Source organism: Girardinichthys multiradiatus, chromosome 22 (genome assembly GCF_021462225.1).
Source record: "Girardinichthys multiradiatus isolate DD_20200921_A chromosome 22, DD_fGirMul_XY1, whole genome shotgun sequence".
NCBI lineage: Eukaryota > Metazoa > Chordata > Actinopteri > Cyprinodontiformes > Goodeidae > Girardinichthys > Girardinichthys multiradiatus.
The window spans coordinates 13,297,299-13,325,253 of NC_061814.1; the positions used below are offsets into that span (position 1 = coordinate 13,297,299).

The window sequence follows — 27,955 nt, forward strand, 5'->3', positions numbered from 1 at the left end:
GAAAAACACGGACGAGGAGCAGACTGGAGTCAGATTTAGGTGTGGACAAGGACTTCAAGCGACCTGGACTAGACTGAAAAGGACTATCTAAAGATGGACAATAACGGAACAGAAATTGAGAAGGTTAAGGACCTGCCAGAAGGTGAATACTGATTATAAAAACATTCAATGGCAACTTTTAAATCAGTTTGGTTGTATGTATAATTAAACCATTATTGCTCCAAAATAATGGACTTTTTAGGCCAACAAATGTAACTAGAAAAGAAGGCCCTGGCTTTTTTGTGCCAAGGTCATTAGATTCTCTTGCTTGTCAAATTAGACAGTAGAAAAAAAATGTTTCTTCTTTTGCAAAAGCAAAAAAAAAGAGCTTTTATCATTTAAAGGGACCAAACCAAGAACTGTCATATTGCAAAAACACAATGTTATGCTGAAGATTATTAAATGGTGCTAATTATAGGGAATTCCAAAATGCAGTGACTCTATATAAGCTTTAATACATTTGTTAAGGATCTCTTAGATCTTGCTTGGAGGTGTATCATACAAGTCATTTTGTGATTAAGATGTAGTGTTGTTGGCAGTCTTTGGTAAAATAACGTTCCATTTTGTGGATAATAGGAACTCAATGTCCAATCTCCAAGTCAAATCAAAGAATACTGCAAAGAAAGTGATATATTTCTTTTTATAATTTTGATTTTTAAACTGGTGTATGCTTTTTGAATACTTCCCATCAAAGTTGGATTTGTAAAATATTCTCAGTTGTCATTGCAGATAAGAGGATGTGAGACAAAGTCCTCCTTTGTTCTGCTAACTGAAACAAATCCAACTGATTATGAGAATTTGCAATTTGTGAGAAAAACAAGACAATACAGCAAACCTGTAGGCTTTTTTTTTCCTATGTGGGGAAACTTTATGTAATCATAGCAGAATTTTTAATGTAGAGTAATTATAGATCCAATATAAAACAGCAACAACCTGGGTACTCTCTTGTGAGAGGCTCCAACTCAAGGAGACAAGACCTAAAGATGCATGCAGATATGGTAGGCAGCCTACAGTCCTACAGATTACTGCCAGCATTTTATGTCGCCAACGGGTCAATATGCTTTACTTTTCTTTTTTTGTGGTTTATGGTAATTTTGTTGTATGTTTGTTTTGTTTGATCAACTTCAACGGGACACATGCAAAGGATTTTATTCTCAATTTCAGACCGAATTCCTTAGAAGAATCACTGTGGCAGGTTTTGGCCATGTCCACAATCACCTTGCTCCTCCCATCTTTAAAAGTAGCCATTTCTACAACTGTTATACAAATTATGTTTATGATAAAAACTTTTATTGTTTAACATACTGAAGTAATTACTGCTGCAACAAACCAAGCTAAAATTACATGAAATACAGTTTGTATATTTTTGTAATTCCCACAAGATTAGACTGAACCTATTCTGGAATTTCTGTACATGAATTAGCTTTTATTGGTTAGTTTATGCCTGTTTAAACTTTACCAAAGTAAATCATTATACATAATGTTGAAACTGAAATTAAATCCACATCCACTTCATATAAAAGACACTTACAAACATTGGCCTGTTTGCTGGTTTGATTATTATTTTTTGCACAGCAAACTGATCATACAGGCAAACTATTTCACTTTCAGTTCATTTACTGTACCTAATGTTGTCCCTCAGGTATGTGTCCTTGGACCACTACTTTAAATTCTCTATATGTTAAGGGCAAATGGTAATGTGATGTATGTGTATGCTTCCTCTCAAAGCCTACATGCTCTGAATGGTGTTCATCATGGAGGTTTAGGATTGTTCATACATTTTGAAAGACTCCGTTATCTGCTGTAGACTTGTGTTGGATGAACTGACATGTCTATGGTTGCTATTTGTACATGAGTTTGTCTTGTCCGGGAAAATCTTTTATAATCTCAATAATGTAACAAAACACAGTTTCTACAATTTAAAATCCCATATTCCTGCTTTCCAGATTACCAATAAATTTTTCTTTAGATATTTATTTGTCATCCAAGGTCATTTCGGGACATTAGCCCAATGTTAAGTCTTGATGCCAATTTTCCCCAGCTCAAGAGAAGCATACAACCTTGAGTTGCCACAGAAAATGTGTCACACTTTGTTCCCACAGACAGAAAGACTTGATTGTTGAACGCTTGATACGCTTTCTTTTGCTCGCTCAGACCCATGCAGTATGTTGTGCCAGTGGAGATAGTTGATTATGCAAGATAATTTATGTGTCATGCGTGTTTGAGATGACCCTCTGCAGTTTTGACATTAGCCTCAAACTGTACTGTGACATTTTCAGAAACAAATGGCAGCATTGTGCTTGTGGACGACCAAAAATCCATCCGAAATGATTTGCATTTAAACACAAAGTCACTTTGCTTAGATGAAAACTGTGTACCATTACGTTTAGTTTTGATCAATGAGTGACATTAAAAAACACAGCAAAAAATCTAGCGCTCTAACTTAGAAAACCTTTAGTCTCTCAGTGGGGCATCTAAATCCCTTTCCCATGACTGCTGAAGCAACGATCTTAACTTCTGTGGGATAACTTTCTGCCCACAGCCATCAGCATCTACAATGGCTCTTTGAGGAAACCCTCATAATGAGCTACAACAACATTTAATTTCCCTTTGGGATTAATAAAGTATTTTTGAATTGAATTGAATAAAATATACTGTAAGTAGTTTAATCGCATACAGACCATTAAAATCCACAATGTGTTGGTCTGCTTTAGTAACCAATATATTTGTTGAGTTGAAGCTGATTACTCTGTGGAAATGACCAACAACCAGTTACTTGAGTGTGTAAAGACAATATTAATTTGTGTTGTTCTTTGAACTCAGAAGGTTGGTGATCCATGGCTAATTGACTCACACTCTTCTGAGTTAAGATCCAGGCACTAACAGATTAAAACGTTTACTTTAGCAAAAACACACAACAGCCAGAACCGCGGATTCTGAGAAAATGTGCTTCAGAGTTATTTTGACGCTGCCAAGTGCTTAAAAAAATCCTTAGGACTTTTAAATGTATCTTATTATGATGATTTTTAAACAATCATAAAGTATGAGCTAGAAGTGACCATGTTTACTCAAGAGAAAGAAGCAGTGATGCTTTGCCACTTGAATGCTAATTTTAGGCCTAATGTTTAAGTAATTACAAATCTGTTTTCATAAACTCCCTAAATATTCTTGCCACTGAGACCATAATTACTTTTGGAGGAAATGTATTTAATTACTATTTAATGTAAGAAGTAGCTGATATAGGCTCAAATATAGAGCCTAACAGAGCCAGAGTTAGTGTGTGTGTATTTTACTATTGATGTTGTAGTTAGGATATCAGGACATAATTACCAATTAAACAGTTTTCACAATAAATGCTGAGAAAACCTGTTTAGGCTATTTTTAAATTTGAAATGGAAGTAACAATATTTAAGCTTATGAAAAGTATATTTAATACCTGCATAACAACTGTTATTTTTAAAAGGTATTAATGTATTAAAACAATAAATGCAGCATAATACTTTTCTTCTATGCAAATACACATACAGGCACACACACACACATTAATATATGAATTTATTAAACTAAACATTGACTTTAAAACAGGGATCCGTATCTAACCGTGTTGTGTGTCTACCATTATACCCCTAATATTGTCTTTAATATATATTAACATCTAATTTATATATGTGTGTGCTTGTATGTATATATGCATAGAAGTAAAGTATTATGCGGCATTTAATGCATACCAGTGTTGCAACATTTTGACTGACATAAATTGTATAGTACTTTATATGCAATAGACTTGTATGCTTAAGGTAGTCATGCAAGATTCAGATTCAGATTTCAGCCATTCCAGTAATTTTTTTTCCCACCACCAATGTAGAAAATAAAATCCTGAGTTGATATTTAAGTGCATTATTTATTCTGATCCAGTTCCTAGTGGCTGTTGAAGGTATGGCATTTTAAGTTGTTTTATCCACTGTGTCTACATTTCATACAGCTACATGCTACACTGCCAATTCTTAGGCTTTTGCTGGAGGAGTGAATGCTACAAATGACTGGATGCAATCTGCTGGGTTTCCTTAGATAGAAAAACTTTTTATCCAATTTGAATAAATAACTGAATCTGACTGCACTGTTCAATGGTTAGGATTAATGGGAATGCATGTACCTGACTTTTGTGAAGTGCCTTCAGACAACATGTGTTGTGAATTGGCGCTATATACATAAACTGAATTGAATTGAATTTAAATAATTATTCCTCTTCCAGATACAACAGAAGGTGTGGAGGCACTTCCCCAGGAGATTTTTCAGGTAAATAAGTCAAAAATGTATTTGGGTCACAAGTCAGAATAAAAGTGAGATGTTTCCTACAAGTTTAGGACAGACACGGATTGCATTAAATTAACCATTGACTGTTTTGTCTAATCAGAAGGTCGTATTCTATAGTCTTTTCAAAGACACCTTTGTTAAATTTCTACTTTTGCCCACTGGTGAGCTAACCTCTGACAGATACAAAACATTTCAGCACATCAGAGGTGACCTTCTGTATATCCAAAGCAAACATTTAGGTCACAAGTCTCAAAAAGTCAATTAGTGGCAATTCTTTCCTTACAGCTCTGTTGTCAGAAACTGTACTGACATTGTCAGAAAGATGAGCAGTTTTTTCTTCACTAGAATGCTAAATGTCCGGAAATCGCTGTCGTTTTTCGGAAGTCTCAACATAAAAAAAACCTTAAACAAATCAGAATCTATGCTGGTGTCTCTAACATCTATAAGTGAACCACAACAGCAAACTAAAAAAATGAAACATCCTGGCTCATCTACTCCTTGAACATATTGCTGAGAGTTTATTGTCATTGTCCTTAACCAAATCAAAGAACTAAACTTAACGGGAGTCAAAGATAAAAAAAAATACATATAGAGACATATGTAGAATTTTGTAAAAAGTCCTTAGATCCGCAGCCTCCAGGTATTCAGTTGTAAAAGATCAGAGTCAGCTCTCAGAAAGAAGAAGGAAGAACCAAAGGCAAACAGGACAATTGGTCTATTTAGTGTCCTGCCTGATGCCTTTCACATGACTGAGAGGAAAAACAACACCGAAAGATGGAAAGATAGAAGAAGGAAAGAGAGCTCCTTAGCCCACGTAATGTTCCCATGAGCTGATTCAGTTATCCCCACTAAATAAATTCAATCAGTGATACATGAGGAAACTAAGAATGGAACTACAGGAGGAGACCAAGTGGATAAAGAGTCCGGCACTGATATAGAATTACTGTAGGAAACGCTGGTTTTAAATGAAGGAAGGCTGTTGATACTTAAAGTCAATATAGACTGGAAAGACTGAATGAAAACAGCCCAATTCTGAATGAACCCACCTATAGGGAAACTCCCCAAGAATGTAGCAAGGAAACACAATTACAATATCTATGAATTATGAACCATAAACATTTTAGTCAAAAATGAATACATGAAAATATGGCATTACAGAAAAAGTCTTAGTACAAGACAAATACAACCAAAACAAACTTTTAAAGCCACCAAGGACACATAAAACATTTTTAAAAGCCTAATATCTTGAAAAATGTGAAAATTTTACAAGAAAAATCAACAAAAAAGGAAAACTTAAAAAATACCTGGCAACAAATCAAAATATTTATCAAATCTCTGGGACCAGTGGCTGTTGTTATAAAAATGGTGCCATGGGCGAGCCTCTCTTTAGGCCAGCCCACATACACCCCACAAACATTAGCTCAAAATGTACTCAGTGTTAACCTCCAGTCCTCAAGGGTAGGTGTCCTTCAGCTTTTAGATACGTCCCGGCTTCAACACACTTGAAATAAATAATTAGGTCATTAGCAGGACCCTGTAAAACTTGACTGCAGGTTGAGGAGGCTATTCAACCATTTGATTTAGGTGAGTTGGACCAGGGACACATTTAAAAGTTGCAGACACCTCTGGTTTACTGTATAGCATTATTTCCTTACAGTGAAAACTGTAAGGAAATCTATACAAATGCAAAAATAAAAAAGCATTTATTTAATCACAGTCAGATAATCAAAATAATAATACATTAAAAAAAATCCAAAAATGTATTTAAGCAAATAAATAGAAAAATATGTAATTGTTGATCTTTTACTGTGACCCTTCCTCTAACTTGATCCTGGAAAGATGTTGTGTTAACCTTTCACCATGTGATCCAGGTGCAGGGTCTGCTGGTGGAGCTGCGCGAGGGGCTCCATGCAGCTCTGGCCGAGTTGGGTGAGCTACGTCGGAGGGACCATGTTTTAGAAGAGAAGCTCCAAGCACATCAGACTGAAGTGGATGATAAGATAATGGGCCTCAAGAACTCGCTCAACACATTTAAGGTGCCGGAGCAAGACAGAGTAAAAAAATAAATAAAATAAAATAAAGCTGCGCAGAATCCATTTTTGGAGAGCAGACAGGATTCTGTAACCTGATTTACAACATCTGAGAGGATCTCTGTAGGAACTGGAAACTGGAAACAATCTATCACGGGCAAAATAACTCCCACAGCAGAATAAACATGCGGGCATGTGTCTGAAACCTCACCTCTGCAATGTTTAATGTGTGAAATACACATACAGGATGTAGTCCTCCTTTACAATGCTTCACCAAAGTATTGACATCCTATTAGCTTTTACACATTTTGTCACAACCACAAACGTCAATGTATTTTATTCGAATTTTATGTTATTGACCAACAAAAAAATGGTAATAATTTTGAAGGGAAAGGAATCGGATGATTTTCAAACATTGTTTTTTTTACCGTGTCCTGTCCGGCAGAGTATCGCTCAGAATTGTTGTTTGAGTGCCAAGAAGAAGCCCAACAGATTTACTTTCACTAGTGGAGCATTACAGCTAGTAATAAATATCAAGCAGAGCTTTAAAGCTCTGCTTGATATTTATTATCAAGCAATAATAAGAAATAATAAAGTTTCTTTATAAAAGAAACTTTATTATTTCAATTGTTACAGACACGGAGACAGAAACGAAAAGGAAAAAATAAGAAGCACAAAATAGAGAAAGGGGGGGCAAAAAGGAAAAAGGGAGAAAAGGAGAAAAGAATGGAAGAGAGAACAAAGGATTAAGAGAATACAAGATAACACCCTGCTTGCTTCTACACCTGCAGAAACATTCATATTAACAGCTTTTTTACCAAAAAGTGCACGGTACTTATGAATGCAAGATGTAATTAGGGGTAAATGTGGCTCAATATAGAACTTTTGTGTATCTGTTAACACCTGAATCTAAACACCTGTGGGTCTGAATGTTAGCGCGTTTGTGTATACAAGGTTTCTCCATAAAAATATGTAATAGTGAGTGTGAGGAGCCACACATCTGCCCCCTGGACCCAGGACAGATACGGAGGAGATCCAAGCCATAGACATCCAAAGGCCCCCCAGAACACAGGAACCCCTAGGAGACATCACTCCCCAAGCAGAGGCCCGACAGAGCCCAGGGGTCCAGGCCCCAGTAAGCAGCCACCGGGAGTAAGCTGGCACATACCAAAGCACCCAGCCCTGGACACCGAGAACCACAAGTACACCAGCGGCCAGAGACACTAACCACCGGCAGGTGGTGTGGCAGGGAGGAGTAAACTGATCCAGGAGAGGGAGCTGTCCAAGACCTAACTTGACACAAAAAAACAGGCGCACACAGTCACAATCACACATTTCCACCCTCATGCGTACACATAAATACACCCACGCACCCAGCGTAAAGACAAACCATGTATGTCGACCGCTCACTCACACACCCCATACATACTCTATACACCAAGGTCCAGGTGCTGGCCCCAGGAGGTGGACCCAGAAGGGGGTTCCCTCCCTTCCGGGGGCGGAGACAGGCAGATCGCCACAGCACCAGCCCAGACCAGTGCCGACACCGCCCGAACCCAAGCTCCCCCGGCCCAGACACTGACCCCCAAACCGACCCCAGTCCCCAACGACCCTCACCCGGAGAGGTGGGGTCATGTGCAAAAGAGTGGACTACCTGGTCCAAACGAGCTCTCCAACCAAAGCCGCCACAGGATGAAACAGTCCCAACCACCCCAATAAACTCTGATCAAAACCCCATAAGCCCCCCACCTCCCATGAACCCCAACATGAATTTCCCCACATTTTTAAACATTTTTACTGGTGAAAAACTGAAAGGTGTTGCATAGATTACCATTTACCCCCCTTTAGTCAACACTTTGTCAAAATAGCTTCCGCTGCAGTTGTTGCTCTAAGTGTATGGAGGTATGTCTGCACTAGCTTCACACATCTTAAATGTTTGCTGTTCCTTTGCGAAACAAAACCCCTAAGCAAGCTCAGGATTAAATAGAGAGTGTCTGTGAACATCAATTGTCACATCTTGTGACTGATTCCTATTTAGATTTAGGTCTGGATCCTTCAAACATAATAGTATGATGATTCAAACAACTGCACTTTGGCTATGGCTGGATTTTTAGGGTCAGTCTTCTGCTGGAAGGTGAACCTCCACTCTCAAGCCTTTTGCAGCCTCTAACATCTGTATTTACTTGTCCTTGCTGAAGAAAAGCACACCCAAAGCACAAAGCTGCCACCACCATGTGTTTCACCATGAGGAGGGTGATGTACAGTGTTAGTTTACCACATACAGCATTTTACATGTTTTCCAAATAGTTCAGTTCTGGTCCCATCTGAACAGAAAACCCCTTTACTACAGGTTTGCTGTTTCCACAACAAAGCTTGTGGCTTTATAGTGTTGATAGATACAGTAGATCATCTTCCAGTACGATGTATGCAATTGAAGCAAAATCTCATTGCATTCCTTTCAACAATCGCTCACTTCTTGGCACTCTTCCATAAATGCTGTTAAGTGTATCACAGATAGTTTTCCTGTCAAGACTCTCCCACCTGAGTTGTTTATTTCTGCAGCTCCTCCAGAGTCACCATGCCTCTTGGCTGCTTCTCTAGTCAGTGTTCTCCGTTGGCTGTCTGTTGTGCTCCTTGGTTTTCATGATGTTGTTCGCTTACTAATGAGTCATCAGAGGAAAAAGGCTGAGTACAAATGCAAATAATGCAATTATTTGTTTTGGGAATAAAATTGCATAACTTTTGCAAGGCATTCTAAGTACTATTATATGGGGTCTTTTAAGCTGACGATTTTCATTTGACGATCAAGCTGTAGAACACATAACTTAATTAATCTATGGTAACTGGAGCAATCTCCTTACTACATAAAAATCTACTTGCAGGAGGAGCTGAATGTGGCATTGTTCCACATTAGAGATATGTCCAACAGACAAAGAGAGGCACAGAGGAGGATGGAGCTGCTGCAGATTGAAAGCAACAAGGATATAATCCCACTTCCACATAGGTGAGGGTACAATAGCCTAAAAGGTTTTCTCCTGATTCTCATAGAGATCATTTTCCTTTTATTATTTCATTTTCTACATGTATCCTGATAGGTCCAGCAGCAGGAAGAACTCCAGGGCAGATATGGTAGCACCATCTGAGGCCGAACACATCTGCACAACCAACCAATCAGAGCTCAGCGTTTATCAAAACTTTTTCCCAACTCTGCCTCAGGGCGAGTCTCCACAGAGAAGCAACACATCTACACAAAGTAAGTCTGTTTGTGCAAAAGTTTTAAACTGTCTAATTTATTTATAGCTATTTTCCAAGAGATCATCTTTTTTGTGCTCTTTGAAGTAGTCTTGATCAACAGTTCTACAAGTTTTCTGAAGGTCTTTGAAACTTCGCCATTTTTGTTCCAGTTTTTGTACCAGACCATGACAGCATGTTGTGCAGTTTGTGCTAATAAATTAGGAAAGTGGGCAAGTGGAGGAAAAAGGTGGAAGTGTCAGGCCTACAAAAACTATGTATATCAGATGACCATGTCTTAAAAAAACCCAAAACAACAAGAAAGCAACTTAGGGATGTATTATCCTTCCAGGAATTCTTCAACTCCTGTATCATACAGGAGTTGAAGTGCTACTACTTATGACTAAAAACTAGGCATACATGCTGTATGCCTAGTTTTTAGCTAGTAACATAGTTCCTAAGTCTGGAAAGGTATGCAAATTGATTTGATCATTTTTCAAGACCAGATAAACAAAAACTGAGATTAGAAAAATGTTTCCAGTCTCAAAAATAATTTTTTTTTAATAGTGACCCTCAAGCATTGATTTACATTTATAATGACTCCCAGTATCATTTATTTTTCACATCACAGATTTTAACTTACTGACAGAAGGATTTCAGGTAAATACAAACTCTTTAAAATATCAAAAAGGGCACTGCTTTTTTGGTCTCCAGATTGACATAGATCGGGGGTTTATCTGGGTCAAACAAACTGTCAAACAGAACATTGAAATAATATTTAATAACAACATCATAATCAACTCCAGAGTTTACAAGTCAAACTGTTAGAGATTTTGAATTAGCACAGATGTATGTTGGTAAATACAAGTTAAAAAAAGTTGCGAAGTAGCCCTTCACCACACTGCTCAATGAGAAGCCAAGTTCAGCATGCAGCTGATTCATTATTTATAGAATCTCAGATAAATGGTTTGTACTCAAATATCTTGCATCATTTAAAAATTGAAGATCATATTTTCTGTCTGTCAAATATGAGCAAATGTTATGTTGTGGTTAGGCTGCTTAGCAAACAATAAAACTAGAATGGTCAGACACTGGACCTTAATTATGTGAAAAAAGCTGTCATAAAAAAAACCCACCAAAAGCCTGGAGAAAGGCTGTTCAAAAACATCTCAAAGGATTACAAAAACGTCTGGCTCATTGGAAGCAAACTATAAAAATATGAGGGATAAAACCAGTCTTTTGCATGCATTCCTTCTACTCATGCTTATGTTCACATTACAGCCTCTACATCTGACCAGGAGGCTCAGCAGCAGCAACAGAAACCTCCTACATGGGAAGAAAAGACTAACAGCAGAGATCAGATGGAAATCTCAAACAACCAGACTGAAAACAGTAAGAAAAATGTCTTTCAAATTCACATCAATAATAAAACCTCTATAAACCATGAACTAACATTATAAAACAATTTACATAAATGCGAAAATCCCACATGAAACAAGTTTGCCAGTCATAAGTAATGGCACAGATGACTATGTTCACATTCTGGAGCCAAAAAATGAAAGAGCTGTTGGTAAAACCACCTATATGTATTTTAAGATCTTAAACAATTACATTTTATTTCTAGATTTCTTTCCATACAAATGAGTAAAACATAAAATACTTTGCACAGGTTAAAATTAGAAAGACCAACATATAAAACACAAGAAATGGTGAAAAATTCAAAAATATAAATTAGACAAGTAAGTCAAAGAACGGCTACGAATAGCGAACTGCTGGCTGCATGTTGTAAGGAAACACAAGAAATAAAAAAATGTATAGAGAGACTCAAATTCTAAAGCATAACCAGTAATAATAATAACAACAGGTAGAGGGTGTAACAGAGAAGACTAGAAAAAGTTGTTCAGTAACAATAATAAAACATGAAATACCAATAATAATAACTGCTTAAATAACAGTGAAATTAAAAGAGAGACTGAAAAGATAAGTTGTTAGTTTTTGAAAACATCATAAAAGATTAAAATTAAAATATAAGATGACATTTTTGAAAGTTGTTAATATACAGTACAGACCAAAAGTTTGGACACAGCTTCTCATTCAAAGAATTGTCTTTATTTTCATGACTATGAATATTGTAGCTTCACACTGAAGGCATCAAAACTATGAATTAACACATGTGGAATTATATACTGAGCAAAAAAGTGTGAAACAACTGAAAATATGTCTTATATTCTAGGTTCTTCAAAGTAGCCACCTTTTGCTTTGATTACTGCTCCGCACACTCTTGGCATTCTGTTGATGAGCTTCAAGAGGTAGTCACCTGAAATGGTTTTCACTTCACAGGTGTGCCCTGTCAGGTTTAATAAGTGGGATTTCAAGCCTTATAAATGGGGTTGGGACCATCAGTTGTGTTGTGCAGGAGGTGGATACAGTACACAGCTGATAGTCCTACTGAATAGACTGTTAGAATTTGTATTATGGCAAGAAAAAAGCAGCTAAATAAAGAAAAACGAGTGGCCATCATTACTTTAAGAAATGAAGGTCAATCAGTCTAGACAATTGGGAAAACTTTGAAAGTGTCCCGAAGTACAGTCGGAAAAACCATCAAGCGCTACAAAGAAACTGGCTCACATGAAGACCGCCCCCATAAAGGAAGACCAAGAGTCACCTCTGCTGCGGACGATAAGTTCCTCCGAGTCACCAGCCTCAGAAATCGCAGACAGAGTTCTAGCAGCAGACACATATCTAGAACAACTGTTAAGAGGAGACTGTGTGAATCAGGCCTTCATGGTAAAATAGCTGCTAGGAAACCACTGCTGAGGACAGGCAAGAAGCAGAAGAGACTTGTTTGGGCTAAAGAACACAAGGAATGGACATTAGACCAGTGGAAATCTGTGCTTTGGTCTGATGAGTTCAAGTTTGAGATCTTTGGTTCCAACCACCGTGTCTTTGTGCGGCGCAGAAGAGGTGAACGGATGGACTCTACATGCCTGGTTCCAACCGTGAAGCATGGAGGAGGAGGTGTGATGGTGTGGGGGTGCTTTGCTGGTGGCACTGTTGGAGATTTATTCAAAATTGAAGGCATACTGAACCAGCATGGCTACCACAGCATCTTGCAGCGGCACGCTATTCCATCCGGTTTGCGTCTAGTTGGACCATCATTTATTTTTCAACAGGACAATGACCCCAAACACACCTCCAAGCTGTGATGGGGTGCTGCGCCAGATGACCTGGCCTCCACAGTCACTGGACTTGAACCCAATTGAGATGGTTTGGGGTGAGCTGGACCGCAGAGTGAAGGCAAAATGGCCAAAAAGTGCTAAGCATCTTTGGGAACTCCTTCAAGACTGTTGGAAAACCATTTCAGGTGACTACCTCTTGAAGCTCCTCAACAGAATGCCAAGAGTGTGCGGAGCAGTAATCAAAGCAAAAGGTGGATACTTTGAAGAAACTAGAATATAAGACATATTTTCAGCTGTTTCACACTTTTTTGTTCAGTATATAATTCCTCATGTGTTAATTCATAGTTTTGATGCCTTCAGTGTGAAGTAGAGGGTGACACGGGAGTGGATTTTCTCTCCTGTCCCATCCCGTTCCCACAGAAAAATGTCTTGTCCCATCCCAATCCCAGGCCAGCATAACGAAAAAAAATCCTGTCCCATCCCACTCCTGGTAAATTGACTCCCACTCCCATTCAGAACGACTCCCACTCCTGTGACTCTCCCATTTTTGTTTTCTTCATTTAGTCTTTTGGCAATTTCTTTGAAGGACCAGTTAGGTCCCTGTTTTTAGTTGTAGTAAAGGCCTTTTAAAGTAAAAAGAATAATAATGAAGAAATAATAAAATATCAAACAAGGAAACAGACCATGTCTATCTTAGCTGAATAAACAAAATGTACATAGTTGTATTTTACTCATTTATTAAGTGATTGTTTCCTTTGAACAATGACATCACTTTTATGTTTCAAGTTGCTGAAATTAAAGAAAAATGCACCTAGCAAGAGAATTGTACTTGGTGAACAAAAGTGCAAAAAGGCATTACCTTCACAATTTAGAAACTGTACCTCAATGGTTCACAACCCTGGTCCTCAGGGACCCCTTCCCTGCAAGTTTTAGATGTGTGTCTGCTCCAGAACATCTGATTCATATTCTGACATGACCTCCTATACAGGCATCAAGAATGGAGGGTCAAACTGGACAAATTTAATACAATAAAATCACAATTAAATAAATAAATGTTGTGAATGTCTCATAAGTGAAGTAAATGTAACATGAAAGAAATGTAACATTAAATGTGTCATTAAATTAAAGGTACCATTTATTTATTTAATACATCATTAGAAACAATAAATGTACCGTTATATCATGAAATGGACTATAATGCAATTAAATGTGCCACTGAATAATTAAGTATAATTTTAAAGACGACATGATGTAATTAGTGGTACACTTAATATTTAATGATGTATTAAATAAATTGTACATTTAATGGTACATTCAATTTTTTTCTATTTCACAACATATTTATTTAATATCTTCCCTTGATGAAGCCTTACTACGAGGTCCGCGAGGGGACATGGGGAATGTGTTCTCTTTTGCGTCCCCACACTATACTTTTGCGTTCGCTCACATTACATTTATGTTCTCACGCAATAGTCTTTGCGTTATCTCGCAATACTTTGTGGGATAGTGTCCAAACCAGATAACTGCAAAAATGAAACAAACACTACAACCGTTTTGAGATTTATTGAGTTTTATTTTGAAATCGGCCTTAAATAAAATGATCTTCAATCAGACTAAAAGACAGTTTTTATCCACAAGCTGTCAAACAAACTACTGAACAATAATGCTGCACGAAACCACATCTGACACTTTATTTGCTCATTGCTGCTGCATGATGTGACTTTTTTTTTGCAGGCCATTAGTGTTTTTGTTTTTATCGTGATTTGAACGGTTCTTCTTATCCAAAGCATTTCATCGCATTGTTTACTGTGTGTTAACCTGCATATGACAAATAAACCATATCAATCGCATATCAGTGTTTGTTTTATGAGCAATTTATCATGTGTGCTGTTGCTCCAAAATGCCGAACGCAAAAGTATTGCGTGGAGACGCAAAAACAAAATCCCCCATGTCCCCTCGCGAGCTCCGTACCTTTCCCCTCTACTGTGGCAAAGGCTCTTAAATCTTTAGAGCACATGCAGCAATTTTGTTGGTCAGATGAGACTTGACACATGATGGTACTTTTGGTTTGATGAATGAAGAGATGCAGGGCTGATTCAATCCAGAATTTGTCTTACAAGTGTCCTTTAATCACTGGTGAACTTGATTACAACTAAACACGTTTTACAAGCAGCAGACTGCATGTTAAAACCGCTACATTCAACTCTCCTGAAGTCATATTTGCGACTTTCCTGTCAGCTCTATGAGTTTAATAGATAAGTCCTGACTTCACGTCGCAAATACAATTTTACCACGTCCAGTTCTCCACCTGCGTTTGTTCCCTCCATTCTGAACGCAGGTGAAAAACATCGAGCAGAAGCACTGTTGGCTTGTGGGTCGTGTAGTTCGTTTGACTCGCTTTATAGTTTAGGCTTCTTGGAAAAAAACTACACAATGGCGGCGTCGATCCAAGTTTTTTTTTCTTAAAGTTTATAACAAAGTCTCAGTTTTACATTTCCAAAGACAATTGATCCTAGTTTATTTTCCCTTCTATTGGTTAGCTCCCGCTCCCGTCTGCTCCCGTTCATTTTTAATCCTGTACCGTCCCAATCACGTGATCTTTACTGATGCTGTCTCCCGTCAAGCGAGATTCCCATGGGAATCCCGTGACCCGTGGGACTCCCGAAAATATGTCAGCCTCAAAAGTGAAGCTACAATATTCATAGTCATGAAAATAAAGAAAACTCTTTGAATGAGAAGGTGTGTCCAAACTTTTGGTCTGTAATGTATAATACATAACAAAAAAACATACCAATAAAGCAGAACGATAAACTAAAATCAATACAAATTTTTAATGATTAAGGTTAAATTAAAGGCCATATGTTTTTACTTCCCTTTTACAATCTTTACCCAAAGAAGAAATGCCAAGTACAATCCAATTAAAAACATGGAATAGAACATATTAGGCAGCTGAATTGTAAATATGAAATATAAAGTTAATAATAAAAATAAAACAACATATAGCTAGTAATAAGCAAAATAATCAGCTAAAAGCCACACTGAACAGACAGGTTTTTTTGTCTGTTTTCAAAATTGTAACCAATATAAGTTTAAAAGTAGATAAAATTCCTGTGTCATGATTTCCACACTTAGTGAAAGTTGCTGTTGTTACAGTGATTTTAAAATCTCAGGCCTTCTTCAGAAGGAGGAGTTTTCCAAATAATTTGATCATGCATTAGATATTGTTAGACTTCTGTTTTGTTGGAAATCTCATAATGCATTGCTCTGAAACTGAATAGGTCCTCCAGGTTACAGAATAAACGAGACTATCGTCTGTTATATATGTGTTCTTGTATGTGCAGAGAAGCGGCAAAGAGCCGCCCTGGAGCTGTTGGAGTCAGAGAGGGTCTATGTGTCCCATTTGTCTCTGTTACTGAAGGCCAACATCTCCTTCAACGGATCAGAAGCTCTAACTACAAAGGACAAACGGTAGCACGCTTCTCTAAATAACAATTTACCATTAATGGAAGGGACATTTACTAAATAAGGAGAATTGGGCAGAATCTTTTCATCAAACATTTAACAAGGTAAAACCCTCTTGTTGAGAAAAAGGACTCTCACAGCTCTAATCGCAACTGGTTCACTCAGCAGCATTTCAGACATTACCTTCTCAAATGATCCTCTAAGCTAATTTGAAAGCTTACGGTGAGGGATCAACAGGAAATAGATAAATCGAATAAAAGAAGGTCATAAAAACTGCCAAGACAGAGCTTGTTAATGTAATCACTGCTTGGCTGCAGAACACGTGTTGCCAATGAGGAGAATGGCTGCGTTCGCTTTAACCTGTTGAACCTATTGCTGTTTGTCGCACAAGCTGGTGAAAAGGAACCTTTGTTCTCGCTTCAGTTTATAAGGGAATTCGGGAAGTTGATGAAGACAAATGTCTACGTTTTACCAGTTTTCTAAATTGCTTTATCCTCCCTTAGTTTTAAGTGATAACATTTAAACAAATATGTTATCAGAAATATTCTCCATGTTTTCCGTCTGCTTTTCTCTTTACAGTCCTTTTCCTAGCTCTTTAAGGTTTTTGATCCAGCAGCACCTGGAGCTCCTTCACACTCTGCAGGAGCGCGTGCTCAGGTGTCAGTGGCAAGGCATCATGGGAGATGTATTCATGAGGCTCACCAGCAAAGAAGTAAGCTAGTAATTAGACCCAACAGAATAATGTACAAAAACATTACCTTTTTTTATTTACCTTTCCTTATTTAAAAAAAAAAAGGATGAGTTGATTTTGTTTTCTTAGTGTTGATAGAGTAGATCTTCTTCCAGTACCATGCATGCAATGCATTTCATTGGAATGTTATGTGATAGACCAACACAAAGCAGCATATACTGTGATTGTGAACTGGGAGCAAAATGATACACCATCTGTGTAATGTTCTTATGTCTCCATCATCTAAAGACAGAAAGGTGCTCAGTCTTCTTTTGCAAAGTTGCCCAAGTTGTGTAAGATTGGATAGAGAGCATCTGTGAACATACATTTTTAAATCTCAATGATCAAATTCTCAATTGAAATTATTTCAGGACTTTGACAAGGCCATTCATGCACGTGAACATGCTTTGATCTAAGTGGAGAATCAATAATTATCTCCTCAAAAGATTCTCCTACCTGAACTGTGCATCTCGACAGCTCCTTCAGTGTTACCATGGGTCTCTCGACTACGTCTGATTCCTTAGTGACAGAGTTACAATGTTGATTATTTTTCAGTTGTTGATCACCTGAACTGGCACAAATAAGAAGGAGTTCCCCTGGTAAAATACGTTTTTTCAGGGCGACAGCACATGTAAATATCACAGATGTGAAGGAAAATCAGCATTTTTAGCAATTTGAGCATTAGAGGAAACACCCAAAGAAAGTGTGGACGAAGCGGGCAAAACACATCGGGTGATCAAATCAATACATTGTTCTCCTGTCTCCCTTCAGAGTGATTTTCTGGACTTCTACGTATCCTATCTGAAGGAGCTTCCAGACTGTCTGTCAGTTGTCACTATGCTGGCTTCCAGCTCCATGAAGTCCTCTGCTTTTGTGGAGGTAAGATTGAAAGAAAGATTTTTTAAAAAGAGGTGACTTACTACATATTTACTAACTTGGTTTCTTCTTCCTTTTCTGATTGGCTGTTTCATGCCAACTTCAGTGTGACATACTGGGTGATGAATCCAGACCTTCCCTTTACACCCTGCTCCTTCAACCAGTCCAGAGGATCCCAGAATACCTGCTGCTGTTACAGGTGGGACCTACACCGCTGTTTTATACGGCACTCTTTTTACCTGTTGGCATGCATAAAAAGGATGTGTAAAAAGTCTTATGTTAAATAAATCTTATATTAAAAATGTAGAAAATTCCTACTTTTGATCAGAGTTTATTGGGGTGGTTGGGACTGTTTCATCCTGTGGCGGCTTTGGTTGGAGAGCTCGTTTGGACCAGGTAGTCCACTCTTTTGCACATGACCCCACCTCTCCGGGTGAGGGTCGTTGGGGACTGGGGTCGGTTTGGGGGTCAGTGTCCGGGCCGGGGGAGCTTGGGTTCGGGCGGTGTCGGCACTGGTCTGGGCTGGTGCTGTGGCGATCTGCCTGTCTCCGCCCCCGGAAGGGAGGGAACCCCCTTCTGGGTCCACCTCCTGGGGCCAGCACCTGGACCTTGGTGTATAGAGTATGTATGGGGTGTGTGAGTGAGCGGTCGACATACATGGTTTGTCTTTACGCTGGGTGCGTGGGTGTATTTATGTGTACGCATGAGGGTGGAAATGTGTGATTGTGACTGTGTGCGCCTGTTTTTTTGTGTCAAGTTAGGTCTTGGACAGCTCCCTCTCCTGGATCAGTTTAGGCCCCCCATCAAATGAGGGGCCTACTTCCTCCCTGCCACACCACCTGCCGGTGGTTAGTGTCTCTGGCCGCTGGTGTACTTGTGGTTCTCGGTGTCCAGGGCTGGGTGCTTTGGTATGTGCCAGCTTACTCCCGGTGGCTGCTTACTGGGGCCTGGACCCCTGGGCTCTGTCGGGCCTCTGCTTGGGGAGTGATGTCTCCTAGGGGTTCCTGTGTTCTGGGGGGCCTTTGGATGTCTATGGCTTGGATCTCCTCTGTATCTGTCCTGGGTCCAGGGGGGCAGGTGTGTGGCTCCTCACACTCACTATTACATATTTTTATGGAGAAACCTTGTATACACAAACGCGCTAACACTCAGACCCACAGGTGTTTAGATTCAGGTGTTAACAGATACACAAAAGTTCTATATTGAGCCACATTTACCCCTAATTACATCTTGCATTCATAAGTACCGTGCACTTTTTGGTAAAAAAGCTGTTAATATGAATGTTTCTGCAGGTGTAGAAGCAAGCAGGGTGTTATCTTGTATTCTCTTAATCCTTTGTTCTCTCTTCCATTCTTTTCTCCTTTTCTCCCTTTTTCCTTTTTGCCCCCCCTTTCTCTCTTTTGTGCTTCTTATTTTTTCCTTTTCATTTCTGTCTCCGTGTTCGTAACAATTGAAATAATCCCAAAGCAGTTTCCTTTATAAATATCAAGCAGATCTTTAAAGCATTAGCTGTAATACTCCTCTTGTGAAAGTAAATCTGTTGGGCTTTTTCTTGGCACTCAGACAACAATTCTGAGCGCTACTCTGCTGGACAGGACAGGGTTAAAAAAAAAAAAAAAAACATGTTTAACAACAGCAAGTTTAAATGGAACTCTGTTCTGTTCAGACTAAGAACCAGCTTTTCTGCAGCAAACACAATAGGCAAGTCTGGCGTTAAACTAAGAGTGACTGTATGTGGAAGCACCTCATTCTTACTGCTAGGTATGTTGGAGGATGTGTCATGCTGGGGGCCTGTTTTCTTCCCAAGGCCCTGAGACATAGTTATGGTGCATGATCATGTACTGTTTAAAATGTCAAGAGATTTTAAATAATTTGGCAGCGTCCATCAGAGAACTGAAAATGGGTCCTTCTTGGGTGTTTTAACTGGAAAATGATCCAAAACATATGGCCAAATCAATTCAAAAATCCCTCTCTCTTGGTTGTTCCAGGCCTATGAAACACGTGCAGTGCTATTGGTAAAGAGATATGAATGAAATAATAACCCATGTGTGTTAAAACCTGTGCAATTACTAAATTTTATTTGAAAGGGTAGTTTTGATAAGGTTTGTTTGCTTTTAAATACACTGTGTCTTTCTGTTTAGCTCAAAGCTAATAAAATCCTACCTGTTAATTTACAACATCATTAATTCAATCAAACCAAATTTCCCAAATGTGTGTCTTCATAATCTGGTGCGGACTGAATTTTCCCTTGCATGTATGAATGATAATTGTTTATGTTTTTGTTTATTTGCAGGGACTGCTTAGGCAGACAGGGGCAGATCACCCAGATTACTACCTGCTGCTGGTGTGCGTCCAAACGTTCAGGTCCTTCACTGCTCAGTACCACCACCTCCTTCAGCACAACCAGGAGCTTCTGCTGCTCAACCGCAAGGAGGTGCAGAGGTCAGAATAAACATCCAGCATAAAACAACAACAGGGATAAGGCTCACTGCCCAGGGCGCCGCAGACTGGGGAAGCACAGGCATCAGGGATTTAAATCTATAAAGCCTGTATTATATTTGTGAAAACACACAAATAAAGCATTTTCAAGACTTTCTTTAGCAATATAGACTGTATAAATCTCGATATAGAGCTCTGTTGGTTCATTTATCCCTTCAGCCATTCATCTGTCTATTGGGGGTGGTAGGGGCACAGAAGGACAGGGTCACCCAGGGCACGATTTATACAAGAACCACCACTGCCTGGTGGATACATTTAATATATTCTTAAAAAAAAGGTTTGAAGTTGTTTGCCCAATCTGTTCTGCTGCAGGTCTAACATGAAACAGCTGCTAAAGACAGTGGAAGGTGGGATTCAAACTAACAACATTGGTTCACCTTACCCTGGCAGTAATGCAATGTTGTGAGTGTTTCTTCTTCTTTTCTTCTTATTTAGTTTATTCCTGTATCATGGTAAGAGATTACAAGCATGCTGCCTGTTGGCTAATGTTCACTTTAAAATAGTGCTATTAACCTTTTCTTCCTAACAGGGAACATGCAAATATGGTGAAGCGCCGAAAGCAGTGTCTCCTGGAGCAGATTCAGTCCCACCGTTTCCAAGATTGGGATCACAGTCAAGATCCTCAGAGTCATTGTTATAATGCAGAGTGGCCATCCCAGATGCCATTCTTCAGTCACAATCTGGACTCAAGGAATCCAAAACAAGCAGGTATGTGGTCAAAAGAGCTACTGGCTATTGCGCCAGGTCAACTCGTTTGTTAATTAACCTTTTTTTGTTGTCCAGGTCCAAAAGAAGGCATGTTTTTGCTTTTTGTCTCACTTCAGTGTTTTAAAAAAATACCATCAGACAAAGATAGCCTAAGTAAATATAAAAAATTGTTTTTAGTTGATGATTTCATTTATTAAGGAAAACGTTATCCAAAATAACCCGTCCGTATGTGAAAAGGGGATTGCCTGTGATTAATCACATTAGGTGGAAAGTTGAGTTCAATTTCATGAGACGCACCCAGGCCTGAAGAAATAAGAAATTAGTTAAACAGTATGACGACATGAACATGAAATAGACTAAAGATCTCAGAACCAACACATCATGTCCTGATCTAAAGAAATTCAAGAATAGATACACATCTCTTCATTCGGAAAGGGTTACAAAGCCATTTATTTGGCTTTGGGACACCAATGAATCACACTAAGAGCCATTTCCCACAATAGAGGAAACATAGAACAGAGGTGAACCTCAGACTACCAAAAGTACTCTATGATTTCATCAACAACTCATCCAGGTCACAAAAGATCCTAGAAAACACATACAAAGCCCTCCAATGCTCATGCTCATGGTCAGGGGTTGCTCTGCTGGTGTAGGACTTGGATGACTTGTTGTAATCAATGTAAGTATGAATTCTGGTCTCTACTGGAAGATTCTGAAGAAAATATCTGAGTAAGTTTGTGACGTTAAGATCATGTAAACCTGTGGTTATGCAGTATCACAATGACCCAAAGCACAACAGCAATTTCCCCTCTGAACTTCTCAAAAGAGAAAATCCAAAATACACATTTTGGAGCAGCTTAGTCAATGTCCAGACTTACATCTGATTGGAAGGTTGTGACATGACTTCATACTTAAACACTCTCCAATGTGGCTAAATTAAAACAAGTATGCAAAGAAGAGTTGGCCCACATTATTTCACAACAATGTAAAAGACTCATTGTCTCTTATAGCAATTAGCTAATAGCAGTTTGTGATAGGTTATTAGGTTTAGAGGTCAGTTATATTCTCACATAATAAATGAATTCATTATTCAAAAAATAAATTTCGTACTTATTCAAGTTGTCTTTGTCTCCTACTAAAATTAGAGGATCTGAAACGAAAGTGTGACAACAAAAGCTAAAGCAGAAAGAATCTGTAAGGGGAGCATACCGTTTCACAGCACTCTATGTGCAAAGGGGTTGACTGACTCAAAGGAATTTTATTGCTCTGCTAAAACCCTGGAAATCCTGGTGAGTCCACTTCCAGAACAACTAGGATTAGACCATTGGCTGGTTTCAATTTGGTCACCAAGTAATTTGGGAAGATTGATCGTCTTTTTGTTAAGTCCATGGGTGCAGGTACAATCAAACTAATCAAACTCAAAAACTGATTACAAGTGGCATTAGCTTGCAATAACAAAGGGGGGCTACAGATAATCTGGTAGTAAACCCTTGTTGTATCTTTCAGGTTTAAAGCCCGGTTTGTTTAGTTTGGTCTTCTGCTTCCAAAAATCAGCATTCTCCAGTATGCCTTTGCCAGTCTAGTCAGCTGTGTAACCAGCATTTGGCCTCTAGGTCTTGGCAGCATCCCAGAGAGTGAGATGTCAGAGATGTCATGTCAGCACAATCTGCCCAGCAGACCTGCTGAATTTCGTCAGGTTCAGCCAGGCTCGGCTCTGGCTGATGCCCTCGGGGAGTTCCTCCTTCCTCCGGACCTTCCGGGGATGGAGAGCCTCTACGAGGAGGATGGGGTCTCACTTCATGATGCGTCTCTGTTGGACCGCTGCTCCTCTGCATCCTCTGACTCCTCCATCGACATCGCCTTTGTGAAGTGCCCCAAAGCCCCCCAAGTATCACAGCATGCAGTGGTAACGAATGTGCCAACAAACAGAGATGTCTTTGGCAATGGAGGAAGCCAAGGTAATGGTTACAGCAAACCGCCCAACCGGGGTTGTGTGTCACCAGATGAAGCTGTAATGACACGTGTCAAACTTCATCGCCCCCTTCAGGCTAACCAGCGCAAGAGTAAGGTAAGTGCGTCTGAGTAGATTCATGTTTAGATCAACAATCAGATTCCCATTAATCTTAAACTTAGTTTTTGCTTCTTCTATACTGTAAAGTCACTGAATGGCCTCCAGATGGAAAACACAGTGAGTGGTCTCGAAGTGGGGCCACTTTCAGACCACCTCCAAAGAGTGGGACTGGGCAGCCACGCCAAACTGGAGCGTCAGGGCAGTAAAGGCAGTAAATGTTCCACCCCGTCGCACAAAGTCCACAGTCCCCTGGGGAACACGGACAAACAGAGTTCAGATCTTCATGGACTGCTACACATTGTGGGTATCAAAAGAAATATATGTGAACAAACTCAAATGAAGTCAGTGGTGTCTTTTGATTTGATTGACATGGCTTTGGGCATGCAATAAAAAAGAAAAATATAGTTACACTATATTGCCACCCCTCTAAATCACTGAGTGTATGAATCACTTCCATGGCCACAGGTGTACAGGTCCTTCTCAAAATATTAGCATATTGTGATAAAGTTCATTATTTTCCATAATGTAATGATGAAAATTTAACATTCATATATTTTAGATTCATTGCACACTAACTGAAATATTTCAGGTCTTTTATTGTCTTAATACGGATGATTGTGTCATACAGCTCATGAAAACCCAAAATTCCTATCTCACAAAATTAGCATATTTCATCCGACCAATAAAAGAAAAGTGTTTTTAATACAAAAAACGTCAACCTTCAAATAATCATGTACAGTTATGCACTCAATACTTGGTCGGGAATCCTTTTGCAGAAATGACTGCTTCAATGCGGCGTGGCATGGAGGCAATCAGCCTGTGGCACTGCTGAGGTCTTATGGAGGCCCAGGATGCTTCGATAGCGGTCTTTAGCTCATCCAGAGTGTTGGGTCTTGAGTCTCTCAACGTTCTCTTCACAATATCCCACAGATTCTCTATGGGGTTCAGGTCAGGAGAGTTGGCAGGCCAATTGAGCACAGTGATACCATGGTCAGTAAACCATTTACCAGTGGTTTTGGCACTGTGAGCAGGTGCCAGGTCGTGCTGAAAAATGAAATCTTCATCTCCATAAAGCTTTTCAGCAGATGGAAGCATGAAGTGCTCCAAAATCTCCTGATAGCTAGCTGCATTGACCCTGCCCTTGATAAAACACAGTGGACCAACACCAGCAGCTGACACGGCACCCCAGACCATCACTGACTGTGGGTACTTGACACTGGACTTCTGGCATTTTGGCATTTCCTTCTCCCCAGTCTTCCTCCAAACTCTGGCACCTTGATTTCCGAATGACATGCAGATTTTGCTTTCATCCGAAAAAAGTACTTTGGACCACTGAGCAACAGTCCAGTGCTCAGTGGCCCAAGTCAGGCGCTTCTGCCGCTGTTTCTTGTTCAAAAGTGGCTTGACCTGGGGAATGAGGCACCTGTAGCCCATTTCCTGCACACGCCTGTGCACGGTGGCTCTGGATGTTTCTATTTCAGACTCAGTCCACTGCTTCCGCAGGTCCCCCAAGGTCTGGAATCGGCCCTTCTCCACAATCTTCATCAGGGTCCGGTCACCTCTTCTCGTTGTGCAGCGTTTTCTGCCACACTTTTTCCTTCCCACAGACTTCCCACTGAGGTACCTTGATACAGCACTCTGGGAACAGCCTATTCGTTCAGAAATTTCTTTCTGTGCCTTACCCTCTTGCTTGAGGGTGTCAATAGTGGCCTTCTGGACAGCAGTCAGGTCGGCAGTCTTACCCATGATTGGGGTTTTGAGTGATGAACCAGGCTGGGAGTTTTAAAGGCCTCAGGAATCTTTTGCAGGTGTTTAGAGTTAACTCGTTGATTCAGATGATTAGGTTCATAGCTCGTTTAGAGACCCTTTTAATGATATGCTAATTTTGTGAGATAGGAATTTTGGGTTTTCATGAGCTGTATGCCAAAATCATCCGTATTAAGACAATAAAAGACCTGAAATATTTCAGTTAGTGTGCAATGAATCTAAATTATATGAATGTTAAATTTTCATCATGACATTATGGAAAATAATGAATTTTATCACAATATGCTAATATTTTGAGAAGGACCTGTATAAAGTCCAGCAACCTGCATCCATGCTTCTACAAACATTTGTGAAAGAATGGGTTGCTCATAGGAGTTCAGTGAATTCCCTCAGGTTAACATGACAGGATGAAACCTGTGCCAGAAATCCAGTCATAAAATTATCTCCCTACTAAATACGTTGCAGTCAGCTGATGATGGTATTATAAAAAAGTGGAAACGATTGGGAACGACCACAAATCAGCCACAAGAATAGTAGGCCATGTAACGTCACAGATTAGTTATAGACCTCCAGACCTTGTGTTCTTTAGATTAGCTCAAGAACTTGAGCTTTCCATGAGCAAGCAGCTGAATCCAAGCCTTACATCACCAAAGGCAATGCAGAGTGTCACATGCAGTGGTATACAGCACGATGCCACTGGACTCTACCGCAGTGGAGGCCTGTTCTCTGGACTGACAAATCATGCATCTCTGTCTAGTAATCCTGTAGATGAGTCTGTGTTTGCCAGTTCCCAAACAAGTTAAGTGGAAAGTTTGGTGCAGAGGGAACACTATAGTCTGGGTCTGTTTTTCAGAATTTGGGCTCAGCCCCCTAGTTCCAGTGAAAATCTCACAAAGACATATCGGACAATTTCATGTTCTTTTGTGGAACAGGTTTGTGGATGGCCCCTTCATGTTTCAACATGACTGTGCACCAGCGCAGAAAGCAAGGTCCATGAGATGGATAACTGTGCTTGCTGCAGACTAACTTGACTGGCAAGCACAGAGTCCTGACCTCAGTCCAACTAAACCCCTTCAGGACGAACTAGAGCAGAGACTGAGCGCAAGGCCTTCTCATCCAACATCAGTGTCTGATCTCACTTATGTGCTTCTGGGATAACGGTCAAAGCTTTCAAAAACAAACCCTAAACCTTGTGGAAACAAACGCTGTCAGCAATATAATTATTTGTTATTTGCACCCTAACTGAACCTTCTATTGCTTATTTGTATTTTCAGTCAATAGGAATTGGCTCCCCCTAATGTTGTGCATACTTTAAGAAAATATTCCTGTACACTGTTGGTGGCTGATGATGCTGAAGTTGGTATGTGATTAACCAGCTTGCAGTTCAGTGCTCAAAGGTCCATTTTGGATCTGGACTGTATTTTGCCATGTCTAGTTAAAAATCATACAGATTGTGAGTGGTCACTGAACATTTCTACATCTAACACAGATTCTTTAAAACACAACTTAGATTAGTAAAACCTTAGTTGTATTTGTAAAAATAGAAAAGGTCAATATTTAAGGCTTTCTTGGCAGTAAGACTAGCTTCAATTGAGACAAGGATGAAACACAATATTTCAACCTAAAGAAATCAGTTGTGGTTTAAAACTACTAATAAAAATCTGTTAAATAGAAAGTGTTTTCCTATGTGTTTTAGGAGTAAATAAACTAAACATATCCTTATTATCAACCCGAGCAGGACTCGAGCATCCAGTCATGGGGTGACGAGTCAAAGTGGAGGAGCGGGACAGAGGAGAACAACCACACCCCCTACAGCGAGAGGAGTCGCAAAGACAAGGGAGGCTTTAGGAGCTCGTTCAAGAAACTCTTCAAGAAGAAGTAAGCGTGGTTATTTACCACGGACACACTCTGTACTGTGTGAGCTTTAAAAGGGCAACACAAAATTAGACAATATGTCAAGACAGGAAGAAAAATGTCAGTGACATGTCAGCAAGAGTATAAATAAATGTGTCATCATAACCACCTGATAGAACATCTTTGCTTTGGCTTTAAGGGACCCGTTGATCATTTTGTCTTTCGAACAGAGCCGCTGAGGAGAAGAAGGAGAAAGGAGGAAAGACACCCGAAAATCCTAACAATGTTGAACATGACACAGCGATGAAAACTCCCAAACTGGTTCATCTGGAGATAAACCGTGGCACAGCTGTATAACTGGTTTAGTTGGAATCACAGAGCTTTATATAAATATTGTCTGACATACACAGAAACTTTCCACAAGTTGAAATGTGCTTTTTGGTTTAAAGACAAAGTCCTACCCCTGGCCTTCAGAGTGAAGAAAAGCACTAGTACGAATACAGGTGATTTATATATAATTGTTTTATTTAAACAAAATCACATTAAATGTTCCTGTCAGTAGTTTTAAATTCTTTATTTCGTTGAAGTTTGATTTAAGCAACATCAGAATGAAACAGGTTGTAATTTTGTTTCCGGTCTTGTGTCAGATTGCGCTTTCATCCCATTATTGTAACTTATGATTTTCTTTTATTCCTTAGACTTTTCAGCCAACTAAGCTATTCCTGCTCATTTCAACCTTTTATTTACAAGGTTTTTAAAACCAAACTATAGAAGCCAGACGTCAAGCCTCTGGTTTATCTTTGTTTTGCTATACCCAGAATTACTGCATATACTCAGGAAACATTAAACAGGAACAATGTCTACATTTGTATGAGCTTACGATGCTAATGTAAATACACTACATGTCAATTTGAATGTTTGTGTTCTTTCTGTACCAAATTTAGCTTAAGGGAGAAATAAGCTCAATTAAAGTTCACAGCTATTTTTCTGGTGATCAGCTGGTCGTGTTATTATTAATTATTGTAACACTAAAGGACCCCAAAATCTATTAGCACTTTTATGCCTGAAACTGTTCAAACTTACTGTCCAACTGTAATTCATCTAGTGTATGTCCAACCGTTTCTGTATCTGAAGACTGATATCTTAGCTCATTCTTTAAAAAAACAACTCGGACTCAGTCGGATTGGATGGAGAC

The 27,955-nt window shown here is 39.3% G+C and overlaps 1 protein-coding gene across 1 annotated transcript; it reads left to right on the forward strand.

The window, feature by feature from the left end:
- Positions 1-27,744, forward strand: arhgef33 (Rho guanine nucleotide exchange factor (GEF) 33). Its single transcript, XM_047352057.1, has 17 exons — positions 1-142; positions 4,292-4,335; positions 6,225-6,389; positions 9,266-9,387; positions 9,479-9,636; positions 10,896-11,006; positions 16,135-16,261; positions 16,835-16,967; positions 17,757-17,864; positions 17,968-18,060; positions 20,155-20,303; positions 20,673-20,762; positions 20,890-21,068; positions 22,682-23,136; positions 23,227-23,439; positions 26,645-26,784; positions 26,991-27,744. Exons 1-17 carry the CDS (start codon positions 94-96, stop codon positions 27,115-27,117), a joined length of 2,463 nt encoding a protein of 820 aa, XP_047208013.1. The 5' UTR covers positions 1-93; the 3' UTR covers positions 27,118-27,744.
- The last annotated feature ends 211 nt before the right edge of the window (positions 27,745-27,955 follow it).

Coding starts and splice junctions, on each gene's coding strand:
- arhgef33 (XM_047352057.1), top strand. CDS start 94: ATGGACAATAACGGAACAGAAATTGAGAAGGTTAAGGACCTGCCAGAA. Junction 23,440..26,644: donor TTCATGGACTGCTACACATT/GTGGGTATCAAA, acceptor CAACCCGAGCAG/GACTCGAGCATCCAGTCATG. Junction 26,785..26,990: donor AAGAAACTCTTCAAGAAGAA/GTAAGCGTGGTT, acceptor TCTTTCGAACAG/AGCCGCTGAGGAGAAGAAGG.